Source organism: Nipponia nippon, unplaced genomic scaffold (genome assembly GCF_047370975.1).
Source record: "Nipponia nippon isolate SJK-2023a ecotype South Korea unplaced genomic scaffold, ASM4737097v1 scaffold_1, whole genome shotgun sequence".
In the NCBI taxonomy this organism is placed as follows: domain Eukaryota; kingdom Metazoa; phylum Chordata; class Aves; order Pelecaniformes; family Threskiornithidae; genus Nipponia; species Nipponia nippon.
Genome location: NW_028262290.1, coordinates 127,075,583 through 127,098,040, shown reverse-complemented (window position 1 = coordinate 127,098,040; position 22,458 = coordinate 127,075,583). Strand labels below are relative to the sequence as shown.

At 38.0% G+C, this 22,458-nt stretch overlaps 1 protein-coding gene across 1 annotated transcript in view; it reads left to right on the top strand.

Moving 5' to 3' along the window:
- Positions 1-12,016: 12,016 nt before the first annotated feature.
- The window catches only part of KCNH8 (potassium voltage-gated channel subfamily H member 8), a 194,221-nt gene continuing 183,779 nt past the window's right edge, over positions 12,017-22,458 (top strand). The window contains exon 1 of the mRNA XM_009466460.2: positions 12,017-12,092. Coding sequence (XP_009464735.1) covers positions 12,017-12,092 — 76 coding nt within the window. The remainder of the gene's footprint in view (positions 12,093-22,458) is intronic.

Here is a 22,458-nt window from a genome sequence, read left to right as displayed (position 1 = left end):
TCAAACAAAGCAAGTTATAGATACAGACATTCACAATACCTAGCCCTTAATTGTGAATGTTCCTTTTCCTCTGAACAGATGATCAGATATGGGGGACATATAATAGACCTGCTCATAACATTAATATATCTGTTAGTTCACTTGAGTAAAGTTGTGATCCTTATTTTTGTAAGGCTTTTGATTGTTGTTTCCTACAGATAACCTTGTAGACCAGCTTTGCTAGAAAAAAAGTACTGAAAGGTGGGAAAAATTTTATGTTCAAATCTTGAATTTCAAGCTGCATAATTTGGCTCAGCCTGGATTTGATTCCACATTACTTGATCCCGTTGTATTGCTAAAGACAAAATGATTTTCACTGCTGCTATTTGATGCTAGATCAAATATATGAAGGTGATCATAGATTTCTGTCGCTTAGTGTGAAACAAATTTATTTCAACCCAAGCAGTAATCTGAACAGGTTTTTAGTCCAAGCAGAATAACCTGCTAGTTCCTGGAAAACAAATGTGTTTCAGAAGAACATGGAAAATCTTTTCCATGGCTAGAAAACCTCCAAAAAACACTTATAAAGTGCCAATAGATTTTAGTCCACTCATTTATTTATGAGGCTGGAAGAAGCTGCGAGTCTTCTTGGGTCAATGTCTGCATTATCTATGTTTTAATACTTTACTTTCAGCACTTCATGGGACAAAAAGTGCTGACGCAAATTCTGTACCAAGTTTTAAACTGCACTGTAACAGTAAATGCCATCATAGATAAAAGATTAGTCTAGAAAATTGTACCAAGAATATGCCAACTAGTATATGCAAAAAGGATCAGGATATTAATTTAACCTGACTAGGGAGTAGATTATACTATAAATAGGACTCTGAGACTGCATTTACTGCAAGGCTGGTCATTTCCTTCAAAATCCATTGCACATATATTTGCCCTAATCCTGTAATGTGATCTGCAGTCTAATCCTTACACCTAGGTATTATACTATACTAATTTTGCTATGCACAGAGAGCTGTGCATACATAAGGCTTTACTTGCTTGGGTCCATTGCAGGATCAAAGCAAAGGCACTGCTTATAGGTGCAACATAAAGAAATATATAAAGGTTTTTATACAGAAGGTAAGCTAACAGGACTGACACACCTGAAATCCCAAATTCTTGGAAATATTGAAAATAATTGAGAAGGGTCAAAATCCGAATAAAACAAAGGATTCTCCAAGTTCAAAATGTCATGTGTACTAGCGCAACCTATTTTGGAGCTAACTGGAGTTCAAGATTGATTTCTTCAGCCGAAGTCCAAAAATAACCTTTTCTTTCAGCCCTGTTGGGGGTTACCTGGGAGAAAAGCACACAAAAACCCGATGGGTGTGATTCCAGTATAAAACTCACTTTAATCCTCAATTCCATATTCTTGCAATCATTTCGGGTACGGACAAAAATACTGTACTTCTTCCCCCTCCTTCCCCTGCCCCAGGCCTCTGCACAACTAACACTGCCTGAATCTCCTGCTGTTCACTCTCTTAGACCTGGTGTGCTGCCCACTCTTCTCTCCCTAGATATAATTTCCTCCTACTTAGACCCCTTTTGCCTGATGTTGCATATGTTGCACCACAGATTTAGTCTAAAGCTTATTCCTGTGCCAAACATGGTAACTTTCACCCGTTACACATTTCCTTCTACTTTTCCTTTTCGATCTTTCTGCTTAGGATTTCTTTGCCAATAATGCCTTATTCTTTGACTGTATATATATATATATATTTTTTTTTTCCTTCAAACTAACAATGGCACGCTTTTTTCTGCAGTGTTTCTTTTCTATCTCTATCCCTTTGCAGTGTGTCCCTTCACAAATGTATATAACTCAGTGTACATTCAGTGAAGACACACATGTAAGCAAATCTTTCCAATGTAAGAGAGTAAGGTGTGTTTTTCTAATAAGAATGAAAACAGAGGTAGTTTATTTGTAAAGGTAGAGTGTCTTCTGGGTAGTAAAACATGATGTGACTACTGAAGTGTATTTGCTAGTTCTCATGTTTAAATGGACTCATGAGAAGAAGAACCAATGAAACTCTTATTAAGACAGGAAAGAAGTTGATGAGTTGGAGAAGATTAAAAAGATCAATCAGTATTAAGGCTGATGTGTTATACTCTTCATGGATCAGGTTACCCTCTTGTTCCTTAATTACTTACAGTTTATCTGTTGTCTTCTGAAGAACTTCTAATGTAGAAATAGGATTTACAGCACATCAAAAGTTTTGGATTTTTTTCTTAAACTATCATGCAATTGACTTAAGTGGGAAGAAAAATATTGTGATCATTGGTATAATAGAAAAGTCATAACCTGAACTGTAGCTAACAAAAGTTTTATCTAAAAGCTGTGGAAAGTGGTACCTATTTCTTTTCCTATCTTTCAGAAAGGACATATATATTACAGTATCTTTACCAATTTTATGTATTCTAGTTGATGCAAGGATTCTTGAAATAAGTCTAATCCACTTCAATTATTTTAAAATTGGTACTCTTTTCCTCATCCTCTCCTCTTCACTCTTTTCCTTCTCCAATTAGGAAGCAAGGTGTTATTACACTTGGTGTGCTGACAAATTTACTATTCCCTCAATTAGTTAAATGAAATACATGAAAGATTATCATGGAATACCCTCCCTGCTTTGTCTTCAAACTTTTCAGCTTGACCAGTTAACCAATAATAAGTTATTTGCACCATTCTGGCTGCAAGTTGGTTTATACATGACTATACACACACGCACATACATACATTCTCTCTCTCTCTCCCTCCCTCCTATATATTTGTAAACTCTCTCTCTATATTATCGATATTTTTTTAATACTATACATATACCTGTGGTCTGTGGGAAGTTGTATGTGTGTAAATACTTGTTTCTTGGGAGTAAGAGGAGCTGAGATGTAAAACAAAAATAGATAGCCTTGCTTGTAAATTTGAAAGACTAAAGAACACTTTTATATGTGTAGGATGTAGTTGGCTCTGGTTCATATAGCTCTAACGCTGTAATTAATCCTTTGTGCTGTGTCTCGAAATGCATGTGTTACTCAATTTTAGGTATCTGGCCATTAGGATAGATCAGTAGTGTTTTTTGTGGATTTCTCTTTTTGGTAATCATATCACTGTACCCATGCTCAGGGTCCTGAATGAAGAATAACAACAATAATGTCTGATAAAAAGATGGAAAATAAAATCCAGACTCAGTTTGAAAACTGAAAAGGGGGGGAGGGCGACTAACCAACCCCCCACTGTTTTCAGTAGAGATGGTAAATAACTCACAACTAACTCTTGGTAAAACATTTGATCTTGATGAGGCTGTATTTTTTTACTAGTGTCTCTTTTTTTTTAAGTGCATTTACACTTTATGGACAGGTATTTTGGAATTATGATAATACAGTTTAAAGAGATAAACACGTCTTTCTATAACACTTCATGGAAGTTTTTAAACCACTACTTATGACATTTTAATGATACATCAAACACGCTCTTTGATCTCTGTGATCATTGCATTTATAGTCTTCTATGGCAAAGATTAAAGACCTCAGGATACCTTTAAAGTATATGTTCATTAAGGTCACATACAACATATATTGAGGTAGAAGTTACATTTGACCTGCCATGACTATTAACCCTGAATTCCTACTGTGTAAAACAATGCTAAAAGAACTGAAGTTATCAAACATAGTCCAGTTATTGTTAGGCATTATGAAAGATACTACAAAATACATTGATTGTAACTATACAATGGGGGGGAAAAAAACCTCAGTTTTCCCTGTTAGGAGCTTCCTAAAGTGAAGCTTATTACTTGGCTTCAAATATCGCCATGGACTTCTGTGAAGCTTGCTAATTGCAGCTTTGAGAAAATGACTTTTTACTGTTCACTTCACACCCCAAGCAAGCTGTATAATTGAGTGGTATCCATATTTGCCATAAAAAAACTCAATGTCTGAGAACTTGGGCCCATGTCTCTCCAACAGGATGTTTTAGTGAAAAAACTGTCAGGTCTAATTTATGTATTCATTTTAAATGGCTATTAAAAATACATTCATCATCATCATAGTACTAATTTCTGTGTCTTTGATATGAAGTGATAGAAATACTTGTACATTACAAACATGGAAATCCTGAATGCTATCTAACATGTTAGCTATTAATCTTACATTTTAATATGAGATTTTTCACTTTTTAAAATGCAGTAAAATCCAAGAGAGAAGAAGGAATAAAAAACAGTAATGCCACCCAGGCTTTTTATTAATGAATCCTCTGTCAAAGCAATTACACTGAAAAGAAAACTGAAGATGACATTTAATGAAATACAAGTCTCTGCCTTTTGAGTTTCTGTGTCTTGGTAGTCTTTTGTGACTTGCAGTGATTTATAAAAACCAATGTTGCTGTTGTTTATTGCTCTTTTGTCATTTCATGAATGGCCACCAAAATCTTAATTTGAATTAGCACCACAATACTGCTAGGGACCAGCATAGCTGTTCTGTTTATTACTTTCAGCATTACCTGTGGTGTTTTGCAAGTCAGAAATACTATTAAAGTAAAAACAGCTGGTGGGTCTCATCCTGCTCTTTATTGCACTGGTGTAAGTCATGAAGAATACTAATGAATCATTTGTTATTTTAGTGATATTGAGAAAGCTTAAACCCTACATAAATTGTGTTCCAAAAGTATCGGGTAGGGAACAGAAGAAATTATTTTCCACTTAGCCAGTTTAATCATTTAAGATAGGTAGACTTGTGAAGGAATTTGTGCTGTCTTTTGAGTTGTATTTTAATAATGGTGTTTGGAAAGTGATCATGCTAAACTGAAATTCCACTGACAGGAAACTTAGATGCTTATTTCCCAGTGTTCAGGGGATATCTGTGGAAGCATGGTAGCATAATTTCTAATTAACTTCTGTGGATCTGTGGGAGGAACCACTTTTTACTTCTGCATGTAGGAAGATCATGCTTAAGGTTTAAGAGCAAGTCCCACATCTAGAGCTATGTTTGTGAGAACTGTCTTTATTCAAAGCATCCTACTATGGCTCCTGTACAAACATATCACTTAAACTTTGAGGCTGAATTCTCCTTTGCTTTCACTAAGCATGACGTTACCTTGCAAATAATTCTGGTTTTGTACTCTTTGAATTCAAGCACATAAAAGGTAATGGATTATTTTTTATAATGAAATAGTTTTAAACTCCAAATCATAAATAAGTGAAGTTGTGATGTTAATATAAATATTCTCAACAGCTACATTTGTATTCATTAAGTATTCAAAGAAAAGAATTGGAAACAAAAATAACATTTGTCATTAACAGGTGAATTGAATGGCAACACTGTTTTGACCTGCTGAGTAACCCACAAGACTCTTTAACATCAAGATTACCTTCAATACCACAGTGAGATAAACAAGCATGCGATGTCTTTCTTGTCCAGAAAATACACAAATAAGCCATTACAGTGCTCCAGTCTCTTCTAAATCCAACTTCCTTTATTTTTGTGCATAGATTTTCAGAAAACTTCTGTTCACATTTAGTTAACCATAACCTTCAGCTTCATCTCCAAAGTGTAGTGTGATTTTTTTTTTTTTTAAATATATTATTATTATTGAGGGTTTGGGCTTAGTTTGGTGGGTTTCTGGTTTTGTTTTCTGATGGAAACCAAACTTGATTCAAACTAGATATTGCTTATTCAGCTTTGGATGCTGATTCTGTGCACAGGAGTATACTTTTCCTTTAAGCAATAGTTTTCCTATAAACAACGATTCCCCCACCCCCACATGATGGTGCTCAATTAATGATAGAACAATTCTGTGTCTTAATTGCTCATTGTTTGAAATGTGTTCTATAAGTTTCTGAACACTATCAAAACATCTCTTGAATGACAACTGCTTATTTGTTTCTAGCTTTATCAGATGTTTTTGTAAAATTTGGTTGTTGCACAAACATTAACAATATCCACACAATCCTTAGTGATGAGAGCTAATGATCCTGCTTTTATGGATAGGAAAGTGGGGACAGAAACAAGTTTCATAACCTTATTAATTTTTGAGATCTGATATAGTCTAGTCACCATTGACTCCATTTTTGGTTTAACAACATTATCTGCAGGCTTTAATTCACTTTCTACTTTCCAGAAGACATGAGGCAACATCTCCTCTTTTTTTATAAATCCGATGCCCATTTGAGACCTGGGTCTGTGAATGTATGAGCTTTCTACCTATCCAGAGAACAAATCAAGACTGTATAGGCTGTAATCATTCTATGTGGTTGAACAATATGAATAATGAAATTAAACCTGATGTGCGTGATTTCCTATATATTTTGAAAGGAAATACAAAAACAAAAGTCTAATACGCTGGTGATATTAGTACAGCTAGAACCTTTTGGATCTACCACAATAATTTTTTTAGTACATTAGTGAATGGTGTGTCTGTGAACACTGGTAAGCTTGCAGCCTTTATTTACACCAGCACAAAAAGGAGATGAGGCTTTTGCCAAAACATTTCACAGGTATTTGCTAGCAGCAGAGGAAAAGTGAGGTCTGAATCTTTAACTTCATCCCAGGTACCATTATACATGGATTCTTCTGCTTTTCTCCCCTGTATTTCACTTGTTCAACCCTTTCCTCCCCAAATTATCCATGATCAAATCCTGTATTTTCCTCGTGTCATTCTGTCTAGCTAGTCAGCTCATTTATTTTCTTACTTTTCACCCTGTTCCTTGGTGTTTTGCCCTGTTGTTTCAGAGCTGCTCTGCTGCATCTCCCGCTGCCCATCTTCTATCTTGTTCCCATTGAGTCCAATTCAACTGGGATGTATTTCCTAATGACTGTTGGGTTTTGCTTCTCCTGACTTCTACTTTCTGTCTAAGGCCTCAAGAGTTTCCAGGTTCCCTGCAGAGCACTGGCTTTTCCTTACTCCAACATCTACTTCCCATTTGCCCTCATCTGTTTCATCCCAATTACTCATCATGTCCCAGGCCCATTCCCCAGTAGGGCTTCTCCTTTACATGATGTTCTAGTGAGTTTCTTTTTCATTTACTGAGATTTCTCGACCTGTACTTTTCCTCCTCAATTCAATCTTGAAAATGGCTGAATGAAGTTTGGGGGTTTTTCGTGGTTTTTTGTTTTGATTTTTTTTTTTAGCTGGAACGTTCTAGAGATATGTTCTGTCTGAAGTAGATTGCCACATTTGGCAAAACTTTATACAATAGAAAACATGGTCTTATAGTAGGAATTGCTGGCAGATGTGTAATTATGTGTGTGTCTCTATAACCCACACAACCTATGAGCAGCACTTACTGGGTCAGACAAACGGTCTGTGTTACCCAATGTCATTTCTCCACTGTGACTAAAGCAGATAGTGGGGTAAGAGCATAGTAATGAGACAAGTATTGTAACACTTTTTTTTGCAAGCTTTCCTAGTCTATACTAACTTAGTTACCTCCTGAGCCAGAGGTGCTATCCTTGTACTTAAACTTTGACCCAGACTGTCCCTTGCTTGGCAGAGCTTCAATTATGCAGCTTTATTCTTGAAAAGTTCTGTTGTTGGCTTATGCACAATGAAAGAAAGGGGACAGCATTTCTTTAAGGACAATGGTCATTTATTAGGATAATACTCTTAACACACACTACTTCAGACTAAATTAGCCTGTTCATGCCAGATGAACAGCAGGTTACCATTCTTTACCCTTTCCTGGTATTTTCAGACTCTTTCATAATTCCCTTTTTTCTATTGGATATTCAGGTTAACAAACAAATAAGTGGGTGGCAATTTCAAACACAAAAGTAAGCTGCAGGCAATCTTTCTGATTGTTAATTTGATTTTCACTAACTGTTTTCATTTGCATAATTGTAGCAGGTCAGTTGAGGTCAAGTGCTTATGCCAGGGAAGCAATAAGTGTCTCCTAACTTATTGTATTATGAGGTAATTCATGGTACTATGGAAAATTAATCAAGAAATGTGGAAAATGTGCTTTTGGTTAAATTATAAATTAAGAAAAGGAGGTGTGCAATTATGACCGAAAGTGCTACACCATGTTGCTCCTTGCAGATTCTGTGCAAAACTCTGCCCATGACCTCATTTCTGGGTAACTAGCAATATCTAAAAAGATTATACAGTGCCTCAAAATGTGATGTGTTCTGTTGAATGCCCAAGTAGCTGTGGATAAATGGGAGGAAACGTGTGGCTGAGATTATATTTTACATACTGTTGAGTAATTTGAAGCAACAAACCTTATTTTCTTAGATCATACTTCTGGTCTAAATTGTAAGCCCCTGACTAGCTTTCATTTGCAATGTAGATGCTAATGGCAACCTGAAGTGTAGCAGCAGTGCTATTAGTCCCTAGTGTCTCAGCTCTGGTGCTGTCTTGCTATAAATTTTTTATATTTTGAATTCAGCAAAATGCTCTACAGTAAACAAAGAGGAATGCAGGCAGTGGGCTATTTAAATCTATATTCACTCTAGGTATACGCAAAAATCAAAGTTAGATTTCAACTCTTGTTTATCTCTCCTTGCTAGTAAAAATATGTAATCTTGTAAAGACAGTGTCTAGGTATCCTAGATACTCAAAATTAATATAGCAGAATTAAAAGCTGATTTCCTGAAAAAAAAAGACAGAAAGTATATGGTTTTGTATTTTACCTTTCTTAAACATTAGAAAAGGCGGGGGGGAGGGGACACGGACTATTTCAGACTATTCAGAGTCCCTAGCTTACATTTTGCTAAAATGTTAAGAAATAATTTTCCAGGACTTGACTACAAACTTTCAGCTGCTCCTTCACCTCAGCTGCTTCTTCACTGTCCTCTTAAATACTCTCTGCTGTTCCGTCTCTGCTTTCCTGAACTTTGTTCTCAGCTCACTGAAACTTCAACCTGCTAAATTTGTCTGCTTTGAACTACTCCAGACTTAATGTTTCTGTGCTTTGCAACTAACTCTCTGAAGTACCAGCCTGTATTAAGGAGGATTACTCTTGTGAATAAAAGGTTGTAGGATATGCCAAATTCAAGTGCAAAATAGGATGCTACACTTCAGTTTCCCTTCTTACGTAGTTTGAGGCTTTTTGTTGTGTGTATCATTTCTGTAAAATTTTTCATTAGTTCAACTTCAGAAAAGTTTTGGTGGTTATTTTGTGGTATGTGGAACACAAAATTTTGTTTAAGAGCTCAATTGTTACCAGTTGTTCATAGCGTATAGCTATTGTCATAACCAATTTATAACAGTATGCCATCATTGTGAGTATTTGCAAAACACAACAAACTTCCTCCTTCCTGAAGTTCTCACAGTTGAAGAGGCCTTCAGCATGTTCTCCTTACAAAGAATTTGGTATTGTCCCTCTGCCTTGTGCATCACCAGGTTTCATTGTTGGTAGAGCTTTCACTGCAGTTGCCATCACCTTCTCCTGCCAGTGCCACTGTCAGTGGTACATACATTTCAATAACAGAAATTTGTGCTCACCATTATGAACATGAAACATGCTACATAAGTCCTCTGGCAGCTATCTGTCCTTTTTGGTGTGTGTATTTGTACAATCATTTGTGTGTTTGTCCCATCCCTTCCTCCCCCCCCCCCCCCCCCCCCAGTAAAGCCCTAAGGCTTTATTTAAACATTTCCTGTCTCATGGTTGTTAAGAAATTTCCATGGACTCTTAATAAAGCTCTAAACTTGCGTGTGAGGAAGTATAGTATTAGCCACTTATGGTCTGGCAGAGTTATTAGATGGGAATTTTACTCCCTTGGAAAATTGTATCATTTTTTCCCCTTTTGTGATGATTTTTGGCGAGTCAAAATTGAGAAATACATTTGTATCTTTAAATGTATACGCAGGTTACTGTTGCCTGACTGCCTGTAGTACAATTGAGAATATATTCCTTTCTCCTTCACTGTATCCCTACCTAGATGGCATTTGGGGCAGGTCACAGGAAAGAATACAAGCTGAAACACAGCCACAGTGCACAGGCTACAACATAGGCGATTCCCTTGGCAGATTTCAAAGGCTCAGATTTACCTTAACCTCTGTTGCTAAACACTTTGACAGAAGTGAAAATCTGATTGTGCTTTTCTGGATTTTGCAAGTATTGGAGCAGGATTTTCTTTACTTCACCAGTAGGGACATGCTGTAGCATCAAGCTTAACTGCAAGTGTGATACCTGCCAGTGAGACTAACTGGAAAGCTATCAAAAGAAATTAATTTTAGGGCTCTGCTTGTATTGAACTGGAAGACATGAGAATAACTTTGAAAAAGATAATTTACAATTGCTGGTATTCAGTATTAAAAATTGTACATTTTAAGGACAAGACTAGTGATTCACAATGAAGGTAAAAGACTGCTCTGAATGCAAAGTTTATCAGCTAGCTAAGAAACTGATAGTGCTGTGAGATCTTGGAGACTTCCAAAGTGATAGTGACTGTAAGGCAGTCCCCCTTTTCACATGCCACTTCTGAAAACTGAGCTGGCAGCTCTACATCAGTTATTTTGCCCAGGCTTCCAGTACAAGGAGAAATGGACAGATTCATGATTTCGGTAAAATACTGCGGTGTCCTTCAGAGACCGGGTGAGGTTACTGTGGGTAGACTTTATATTGTGCTATATGACCTATGCATCAGCATTTTCTGAGGTTTTGTTTCTGTTTTTTTTTTTTTTTTCTCCTAATTATCTCTTGTAAAGAAAGACCCTTTTTGTTCTTCCTGGAGCCTCCCTCTGTGCTACTTATCCTAAAATGTCGGAATCAGTCTTTTATCCATCTGGAGAAAGGGAGAAGCGCAAATAAATGTGAATAGCAAGAAATAAAAATAGCAAGAAATGAACAGGCTTCCCCTCCATAATGCACAGTGGCTTTGTAGATCAGGGAGTGTGCTTGCACTTCTTTTCTGCAGTGTCTTTTAGTCCTGAAAGAACATGGAGAAGTTTTGCCAGTGCTGCTACAGTAAGTGAAATGACTGTACCATGGGGTATTATCTGGCAGCATTTAAAGAGCCATGGTACCAGCCTGAGCAAGTTACTCATCCCAATGTGGGAGCAGCTGGTGTGCCTGCATCTTCATTTTTCTTTTTTTTTTTTTTTTTTTTTAATTTACACGTAGGACCTCCTGGGCTAGGATCTAAGTCTCAATTCTCTCTTTGGTTGGCAAAAAAAAAAAAAAAAAATTATTTCTTCCAGGAATTTTTCAGGGAGGAGTTCCTAAAAAATTATGTAGGAAATATCAACAATGAAGTTGAAAATGCCTGTCCCTTAAGTAAATAGCCTCCACATGCAAATAATGCATGAGACCATGCAGCTGATGGAGCATTCTCCATGTTCTAGTCTCGCTCTCCAATTAACATCTGTACAGGGGCACTTGCTCTACCTGTCAACACACTGTTTCTCCTTTCAGCAAAGTGAGATCCCATGCTTTAGCCTGCAATATTGCTACTCGCAAAACAGGGTGCGTGTGAGCTAATATGCTTCAAGACTAGGAAACTTCTTACGTGCCAGAGCTGAGAGCTGGCCGGGTCAGGCCGGGACGGGGGGCGGAGGAGGGCCCGGCAGCCCCGCGGCGGCCGCCGGTTCCGTGCTGCTCCCGCCCCGCTCCAGCCGCAGGTAGATAAAGGTTGCTCTGCCCCCTCTCCTGCCCGCTCCGCAGCCCGTCCTCCCTCACGGCCGCTCTCCGCCGGCGCCCCCCTCCCCCTTTCCTTCGCGGGAGGCGAGGGGAGGGAGCGTGGGCGCTGGTGGCCGCGGGGCTCCGCACCTCTGGGAGGCGGCTCCGCACCTGTGCGCGGCGCTCCGCGGCCGCCCCGCCCGGCAGCCAGCGGCGGGGGCGGGAGCTCTCTGCGCTGCCGGGGCTGACGAGCGGGGGGCTCCCGGCGCCGGAGGCGGCGCGGCGGCATCCCCATCCTCCTCCTCCTTCTCCTCCCCCTCCCCATCCTTCCCTCCCTCCGCCTCCTCCCTCCCTTCCCCCGGGCGCCCTCTGCACTTTCTTCTCGAACCACCCTCGTAGGCAAACTTTGATGGGGAACCTCGCACCGCGCTGGAAAAATGCCGGTTATGAAGGGATTACTGGCACCCCAGAACACCTTCCTCGACACCATCGCCACCCGGTTTGACGGCACACGTGAGTCCGGGCTGGGGCAGCGGGCGTCGGCTCCGGGCGCCCAAAGAAGGGGATGCACGGGGGGCACCGTACATACGGGGGGAGCCTCCTCGTCCCTCCCCTCCCCCCTCCGGGGGTTTCCTTGGTACCAGAAGCCGGGAATGAGGAGGGGGAGGCGAGGGAGCTCCCAGCCTTTCCCGCTCTCCTGCCTGGCTCCTCCACAGCTTTGCAGGTGAGGAGGGCGCTGGGGTGCCCTCTCCTCCCGACCCCCGGCGCGGGGGCTCCGGGAGGGCCGGGGCCAAGGCGAGCCGGGCTGCCGCTGGAGCCAGCGTCTCCGCAGGAAAGTTGTGCGTGGGGCTGGGGCTTCCCCTCCCGCCCCTGGCAGCCGAGAGACCGCGAGGCAGGCTTCAGAGCCTGGGCAGGGCTTTGCCAGGAGGTTTGGGGATTTTTTTTTTTTTCTTTACTACCCTTAGCCCCGCTATTAAATCTCCCCAAAAGCTGAATTCCCGTGAGTCGGGCTCAGCAGTGGCAGCAGCTGTTGCAGGGTGTTAGGGGAGGGAGGGAGGAAGGCAGAGACCTTCAGCGGCAGCGCTGGCAGCGGCGTCCGGCTGCAGCACCATGGACGGGGCCCGGCCCCACGCGGGTCCCGGCGGGGCGGTGTGGGGCTCCGCGCCCCGCTCCGCTCCTCCCGCGGCGCCCGCCTCGGCCCCGCTCGGCAGCTCCCCGGCAAGGAGCCGCCTTAACGCGCGGAGCTGGCTCCCGTGCGGGAAGTTGGCTTGGTCCCCCGCGGTCGTGGGTTAGGAGTTGCCCGGATCTTGAGTTTTGGTTCTTCTTTAATGGGGCTCATTTAAGAAAAAAAAAAAAAAAAGGGGGGGTGGGGCGGAAGAGAGAGAGCAGATTAGGGCCAAAATGAACTCCCTTCCTTTTAATTCCCTTTTAAAAAAAATCCAGACATCCAAAGTGGAGCAAAACCAAACTCATATTTGAGTTGCTGTCAGCTGTTTTGTGACTGAAAACGTTGCAATCTCATGGGTTTGATATCTTGATTATATATCTATTGGCATTTTCTCAATGGCTCGGTTAGTGTGCGATTAAGACAACAGAACTGTGATTACTGTATCAATAAGTTGTAAAATGTCAAGAAAATTATATAGTCACTGAGATCAATTGCAGAGAAGCACAGAACTGCATTATAGTTGCTCTGCTAGTCTGAGGATACATAGCTAATTATGATTCAGTGCTGTATGTAATTGATACTTCATTATAAAGCAATCCCTCTTAAAACTACTTAGATGTACCTTTAAATTCCTTTGACTACAGAACTCAAAGTCCTTTTCCCCCATCCTCCACCCTTTTATTTCTATAAAGTATATGGGTATTATTTACAGCCTATTAAAGCATGCAGCTCTAATAGGAGTTTTGTTGCTGATACTGTCATTTGTCAGAAAAGCAGTTCTTCCTTGCTTTGTGCTCAGGACCCTCCCCCTTTGCAATGGCTTCCTTTCAAAGGATGGAGCACACAGCCTACGAGCTGTACACACAAACATTTCATGAATTCTATATTGTTCTTCAAAGATCCAATTTAGCAAGCAACATTAGTGATGAGATGCATATCTTTTATTGAATAAAACACTAGAAAAATGTCTAATCCCCGTGTTCACCAACAGACAAGTGTGGTAGAAAGTTTATTGCTTTGCTGAATTCTATAGCCAAATGTAGCTACTTCTTTTACAAGCAATAATTCTACTAACTAACCTTCATGAAGTCAATTGGGCTATTTTTTTCCTAAACAAGAAGAAACAGACCCCAGTGTCTTATTTTGAAATTTCTGATGCTAACAACTCATCTACTTTTTCCTGGAATGTAATTGAAAAAGAATGTAATCAGGTACTTAAGTACCTCAAGAAAATACAGCACGTTATATTTTATCACAGGCAGTAAAATTTTTCTTTTTGGTTAGCGTTTCAAAATTTGGCTTAAATATTAAACAGGTCTAATCTAGAAGTCGTCATTGTATGATTATCAGCATATGAAATATTCCCAGAGCTTCACAAGGGAAGACTTTTTATGAACTACATAGTCTTAGATCTAATAAAACTTCGGAGGATGGTACTATTCTGTGGAAAACTGGTAGCATGCCTCTTTAACACTCTAAAAGAGATGTTATGTTAGCCTTTAAATTAGAGTAAAATGATGAATCAACTTAATGTTCTTCTGAAACAGTTATGTATACCAATCCACATCATAGCTCAATTTAAAATCTTCAGAAGTAGCTCATCTCCTTTGTTGCTTTGATACATCATCTTTTTTCCTTTGAAATGATAGATTTAAATATAAAAATATTGATTATTTTTTTAACTGACAATTATTTTTTTTTCAAATAAAGAAATGCAATATTGCAAAATGTGTATACATATCTGAGCGTCGGGTAGAAACACTATAGCAAATCTTGTTTTCATTTAAATTGTCCGGTGGAGGTTGTTCAGGTGGCTAAATCTAGAAGTAATACTGATAGCTAATCCTTGCAGGAATCAGTCCCATGTCTTACTAGTTTTATAGGTGATACAGTCTGTGAAAGGAATAGAACTGATACATGGCACTGAAGCTGAGGCTGTGTTTCATAAACTGCTTTGACTTCATATGTGATGATATTTAAATTTTAAAATATGATTTTCTGTCAGAGGACTTTTTTTGGTGGTTGTTTTAACGTAGTCTGTAGTTAACAGACCTCCTTTCATTTTAAGCCTCTGGGAAGGATATATTGTGTTGTCATCAGTGATAGACTAATCCACCAATGCATCTTTAATCCAGAAGAGGGATAATTCTAATTCTGGGCAGCAGTGCAAGAAAGGATTCCAGATAATATTAGAAAATATGCTTTGCTTTGCATGGAACTCTTTAAAAATTCATTTTCATAAGTCTTTTAATTTTACTATTGCAACTATTTATGTCTAATTAGCAATTATAAATCACATTAAGAAAAAATTGCATATCTCACAAAAGCACAGATAATAACTGCTTGACAGATACTTCAGCTGCTTAGAATTCTCATGGTAGATATTCTGTATTGTTATGTGTATGTTACACATACATATTATCTACCTATCAAACTGGTGAATATATGCTAAACAAAGAGAATTAGGTTAATGTTAGGGTGACTTTTAGCTGTGCAGGTGATCACAGAGATCTCCTTCTACAAAGTTTCCATTACCCGTGTTGCATATATGGAAGAACAGCATTAAGGGTTTACCTATCTGGATTTCCACGACAGAGCTTTTGGATTTGCCTATGTACAATTATATCTTCACCTTCTTACAACTCTGAACTGTCTTTTGTGTTCCTGACATTGTAGTTTAAGTCAGTGCTTTCTCAAAGGGCTTTCCCCTGCCTGCCGATAACAAAGCACCAGGTCATCCAAATACTTCTTGCCCTCTTTGTTAGCAATGTGTTTATGTGGTTACTGCTCATTCAGAAAACAAGCATACACATTTTCAAATTAGAAAGTTGTGGTTTGGGGTTTTTTTTCAGATTTTTGAGACAAAATATTATTTTCAAGCATGAAAATATTTCAAATATAAGCCTGTAATTATACCCCCCAAATATTATGAAAGTAAATGTCTGAAGTGAATTACTTCAAGCTTTTGAACGGAAAATTTGTAGATTTTTTGCTTCTCATCCCTATTTAAATTAGGAAAAGCATTCAGAAATGGTTGTATGGTAGAAAATTATATTCTGTTGCTTTCACATATATATAAATACATATTCTATATCTACTATTTACTTATTCAAATAGATAACACCACACCAGAGGCTGCTGTTTCTGCAAATTTGTGATACTTTCTCAGAGAGAAAAGCTAAAAGAGATTCAGCAAATGGCCTCATTAATTTGTATTTTACACAAAATTATTTAGCTGTCATTTTATAGTATAACCATAAAAAGTAAAAGTTCTATAATTATCTCTTGTGTCTATCAAATATGATCAGTTTCCAAATTAAGTGTGTACTTCCACATCCTTATTAACAATCTTGTATGATCAGTCTAATCTGAAGATCAAGCTGAATTAATTCCTTCTTGCTCACTGTCAATGGTGATAATTTGATAATTCCCTATTTGTAGAACAACTTCTACATTCAGATTTGTTTTCTGATTAGAAACTTGCTCAAGTATTAACAAACAGAACTTTGTACCTAAGCAGCAATTTTCGTAACTTTTTTGGTCCTTACCAATCACATGGAATCAGTTTTCCATTTGTTTCAGTTACCCTGAGGGGTGATCAAAAGGTACCTGATGAGAATGTACAGATTTAAGCATATCAAATTTGGTGTTAGCGTGCTTCCACTGGCATCGTGGGTAGAACCAGGTTCTCTTTTGAATAATCAGCAGTTGGTACAGAACTGAAAGCCTCTGTATACAGTGATCTGTCCCAGATTGCAGGGGCAGATAGCTTGCATTCCTCCCACAGCCACCCCCATCATTTTCTTTTCATGCTCATAAACAAACTGGTGAGGTCTGCCAGGTTGAGCCAATGCATTAACACTTTCTGCAGTGTTCTCATCAAATTCTGTGTCTCGTTCAGATTGAATCCTATCCTCTCTAGACTAGTCAATGTGCTGCTTAATCATAACATGGTTATCACAAAAACTTCAAAGGCAGCAAAACACTTCTTGGCTAGTGATGCTACTCAGAGGTTCTCCCACAAACAGGCTCAAGGAATTGCAACAGTGTCATGTGTATGGAAACAATGGCTGAGCTTTCCAGGGGGAGGACAGTATTGATCAGACTCCAGGATCAGAATGGTCCTCCTCCCAAAGACAAAAGCCTGTGACCAAAGAAGGGTGAAAGACTCAAACTATGATAAACACTGATCAACGTTAAAGAGGCTTCCAAGCAGTGACAGTGGAAAAGCTGGTGGCTTGTCAAACTCTCCCTCTGAAGGAGTGGAGGTGCAGTGAAGATGGTCTAGTTCTTTCTGCTAGGGATCAAGTTAGTCAGCCAGAGGAAAATTTCCAGATACATATATAGTTGGTCTTTTGTTATGCATACTCGTTTTGCCCTTTTTCTTATATCCTTGGATAAGTAAATAATGTGTTGTTTTGAATGAATCATGTATTTGTTGTTGCAAAAGTATACTGTCAACATAAGAAAAACTCTTGCTTGCTCTCAGCTCAGAGCACAAAGAAAGCAAACACTTTCCTTCCTGTACTTGTCTATGTAAGACATGGCCTGTGTTGCAGCTTGCTGTAGCTCTGTTACTTAAAAAAAAAAAAAAGGCAAATATGATTTTGAATATAAACGAGGGGTCAAATGTTGGAATCTATGTTGTGCTGTTGCTCTTCACTGGAAGTAACCAAGAGGCTAGATTAAGTAACCACTTAAAAAATCTTTTCCTCTTCTTTCAGCACAAGTGTTGGGAGTGTAGAACCTCATAATTTAAGGTTGTTTTATTTGGATGATCTTTGATTTCAGCAGCTATAAGAACTTGTGATTCTAACTTGAGCTGAAGTTGGACCTAAAAGATGTAGAATTGGAGGGGTTTGGAGGCATCTTAAGACCATGTTTCTTAAATTCTTGAGTTCTGGTCCTAGGGATCTGGTTCAAGGAAAAAAAGAAAGTGTGCGGATGCCATTTTTAATATCTAGTCACTGAATTAGTCTATAAAATCATGAAAATTCATTATTACTGTATGTTTATTCAGCATGTTATTGATAGAGAAAATATTGATGTATTTGAATTGTCAGGTGGTGTTCTCTTGGTTTTTTGCTAGACAGAAAGAAATTAGAATCACAATCCTGCAGCGCATCAATTCAGAAAGCTTTGTAACTTGTTAAGCACACCACTTTTAAGTCTAAGGTTCCAGGTTAACGTAAAGTTAGACTAGTAGCCCACACTGTTCTTTCAAAAGTAAGCTCTGTATTTGAATTCAAGATAAACATTTGAAATTTATGAGTGGAAGAGAGTCATTAAATAAGGCTTTTTTTTCTTTTCTAAGTAATACAAGAATATTATCCTCGCTATCATTACTGGGTAGAATTTTATATGTGAGCCTAAGAAACCTGGTACTCAGTGCAGTGATCAAAACAAATCTCTATATTGGAAATGACATATATTTGAATGTATACTTTGTCAATGGATTATGGAAGAAAATCTTTAGAGGGTTTCTAAATCTTAGATGATTATCAGGACTCCCACTAGGGATGTTCTGTAAATCTACTTTCTTTTTCTCCTCTAAATACATGATACGTTTTTTTTCTCTGATAAAACTTCAGTAAGTAAATAGGTTTGCTCTGAAAATAGATTTATCTTATTGTTATCATTGCATTTACACATTCACCTTCTATTTTATCCTATTTTTATTTTGTTTATGCAGGTAGCAATTTTATACACAATGCTGGTCTTTTTGGATGCAAAGAAAATGTGCTCAGAGTATTGTTCAGAGCAACAGAATAATAGAAACACACAGAAACACTGCCTTAAGCACATGTTGAAGTGTAAGCAAATATATATGCATTAATATATTACAATAAATCAGCAAACGCATGGGTTTACAGAGCATTAACTGCTGTTGGTACTATTCTGATGTAATGTATTTTTGAAAGAGAAGTAAGTTGCATGTATTTTTATCAGCTGTAGCCTGGAAAAGGTGAACAGAGGCAATTGCTATAGTAGTTCTGCAAGCTTACCTTACCTTGTGTTAAAGTGACTAGAAGGTAAAAGCAATTGAGGAATAACCTGCTCCCAAAGTAATGTTTCTTCCTGTCCACTCAATCTAAAAATAAATAAATATGAAAGGGATAAAAAAGAAAATGGGAAGGGATAAAGAAACAAAGAAAGCATTCTCAAACTGCAGATAAGAAAGAGACTTCCTCAACAGTAAGAAAAGTTGTATTTTGGAGTTTCTCTTTGCCAAGTGCTTCTGGTTCCTTCTGTTTTCCGGGACTGATAATAGTAGTCAAAGGCTTTGGAACAGGTGTTGTTCTTAAAATACTAGCATATTCTTAAAATACTAGCATATTCAACATCAAACTTGACGTTACATGTCTTCTGAGCATCCCTAAAGCTTAATGCTGGGCTGTCAATCATTTAAAGGATAGCCAAAGCCACTTGTGTTATGGAGAAACACCTTGTCTGCCCTGTTGATCTTAGATGCAGGACTTGTTTTAAGAAATGTGATTCACTGTCTTATGATGTTGCAATGATTTGCCCCTTTTCAAGGAAGGGTGCTTTGTTTGTTGTTGAGGTTTTATTTGTCTGTTTGGTTGGTTGGGTTCTGCACACACCCCACCCCACCCCCAGTCATCTATTCTATTTTTGGTGGCTGCTTAAGACTAGGTCTAGAACTTTCTGATCCCCTGAGAGAAACCTAGGTTGAGTCAGTTGTCCCTGGGTCTTCAAGAGACACATTTCAGAAGAAGATATTTTTGAGAGTTCATGGCCAGTTCAATTATCTTCTATTAATGTTTTTAATCAGATTATATAAAAAGCATTCAGAATTGTGCAGTATTTAATCCTTGAAGCAGCACTGTTTCTTTATGAAGATCAGTGAACTCCGATAGGAACACACTTATTCTGTGTAAGGAAGAAAGCAAATAAGCAGTAATGAGGATAGCCAAGGGAACTGTCCTAAAAAACTTCCAAAATGTTCCCTCTCAAGTGGAATGATGGATGTAACTGGTTCTATAGCTGAGTTTGTCCATCTTTGAGATATTAGGAAAAGTATTGACAATACAAGTAAAACAACTGCCATTACCAGCCAGGTTTTCACAGAATTTTGTAATGGCAAACTGGCATCATGCAAAGTCAATGTTTTCTTCAAAATGAAAGAAAATGAAGCCCAATTTTAAAAACTTCTGACCTAGGTCTACTTTCAGCAAGGCCACTATGAAAATTATTCCTGTTATAATAAAACTTTTTACTTCAGCGAGAACAGAATCGTTCAGGTACAACTTTTGCCATGGTGTTATAGAATTTTTGCAAATCCCTGTGATAGCTTTTAACAGTTTTGCAATTAGAGTTTGTCTCTTTCTTAGAGTGACTGTAAATGTATCCTGCTGAGCTCATTGAAATTGTATCTGTATTTTATTTAGGGAAATGAATGAGGAGTCTGGCCCAAGACCTTAAAAGACCTTTCCAAATAATACCTTAGCTTTTCCTATTTTTTCTAGTAAAGGTATTCCAAAAACTTTCATGCACTAAGTACAAAAATTTTTCCTTAGTACCAAATACAAAATAGAAATACAAAAACCTTATGTCTGTGTTTCAGGAAATATGAAGTTATATACTCTAAGAACGAATCATGAAATATCAGGAAATTATCTCTTTTGGAATTCATGGTATTTGACAGATAGTTAAAAAGTTAACACAAGTTTTAACAGAGAAAATTATTCATAGATCCAACAAATAGGAAAAAAAAAAGAAGAAAATTTGTTGTCACAAAAAGATTCATTTTTTTAATAGATCAGGAATAAAAATGTAAATACATCCATGCATTGAGTCTGGGTTAGACATTTCTTGTGTCAAAAGAAGAAACAGAAAAAAATAACTGTGATAAAATCTAACTTGAATTTTCTTTAATAAAGACAGTTAATCTATCATTACTTTATTTTTCTTTATGGTAAAATTAAAATGCAAGAGATTTTGTTTACAGTAAAGCAATTAAATGTCAGTATTTAGATGTATTACTTTTGGGGGGTTGTAAGCAGTTTTGAGGTATTATTATACAAAGCTGTTATTGTCCCTTTTTGAAGAGAAAACAGCTTCCAGTGTGCCAGCATTGAATTCACTTTTTCTCTGGGCATTGCTTATGACTGCTAGGAGTCCAGGTTCCAGGTCTGAGGACTTTTAAGGGTTGAAAGTTTCCAGGGTTATTTTGGTTTTCCTTCAGTTTGAACCTATAGAAATACAGAATGATTCATCTGGATAGCATGGACCTGAAACTCATTACTATAGCTTTTTTGGTGCCCTTTTCTCTTTGCCTTCAATTTCCCTCAACAGCTTGTTATGATACGTGACCACACATCTTATTCTAAATGTATGAAAGAGAATTCTAAGCTGGTAATTTTGTCATTGATTTGATTTTTACAATGACAAAATTGTCCTATGACAAATAGCTTGACTTTTTTTTTTCCTAAATGTCAGATATCTCCTGTAATGAGAAGAGTATGGTTTTGCATAAATTGTGCCTTTTTGCACGTTTTGGAATTAACAATGGCAAGAAACATAATTGGAATATTGTATTGTTTTACAGGACAATATTTTTGTAGGAAAAAAAAATTTTTGTGGAAGATCAAACACCTTTTTTGGTAGGTAAAATAACTTCAATAAATCAATAATAATCATAGTATATCAGTAATAAGTTGATTTTTTTTTATGATCCCAGTGAAAATACACAATATTTTAATCTGTCTTCTTTTGAATATATGGATTAAGTTTGTGAGATAAGACAGTCATTGCATTTGCTAATCTGTATTGTTTCTTTATTGAGTTTAAAGATCTTGAGGCTAGGAGTTTGGACTTTTCCACTTCAAGAACAGTGGCAAGAAGCATGCACCTTCTGAAATATGCAGTTATAGAACCATGTGTTGGGCATTTCAATAATTAAAATTTCAATATAGAAAAGTATAGTTAATAAATATTAATGGAAGAGGTTGAGCTACACATTTGCCAAGAATAAAGAAAGTTAACAGGAGCACTGATTTTCAGAAGAAAATATATAGCTATAAGTTGTCACTGTTTCAGTGATGTAGTAATTGGTCAGCAGGAATGAAAAAGGTGACAGAATAGTGCAGTTAGACACTATATTTTGGGGGCTCTTCAAAATCTTACTGTAGATGAGTGTTTGTGATTTTAAAATACATTGCGTCTTTAATGGCCCTGTTTTAAACAACTGTGATACAATACAATATGGCCAAGTTACTTCTTAGTCATGCTCAAGAGCTGCTTTTGCATTGGAAACAGAAAGCAGGATGCATTGGACATCCTGTATCTCTTTATTAGCTTTTTATATTTTTACAGAAATATTTACCTAAACTTTTTTTTTTAAAGTAGACTTACAAGAGATTTTTAGAGTGCATCAGGAGAGTGGCTCTGCTGATACTGCCTTGCAGAGCGTGCATCTGAGAGCGGTTAGAGCACAACACGTTCTGTGCATTTGTTACAAACAAATTCTTGCCTGGAACTAGGCAGATGCTGGCTCTTACATCGTACTACTGTCATGTCCCACCTGGGGAGGAGCGGGGAGGAGTGATAAAGATTTGCAAATCTTCTTGGTGTGGATTAAGGTGGGCCAACACTAAAGGTCTGTACACAAACACCAGCTTTAATAGAAAGCTTCTATAGAGACAAATATTGAGTACAAATATTCGATACCCGCCAACCCTCTCACAGTTA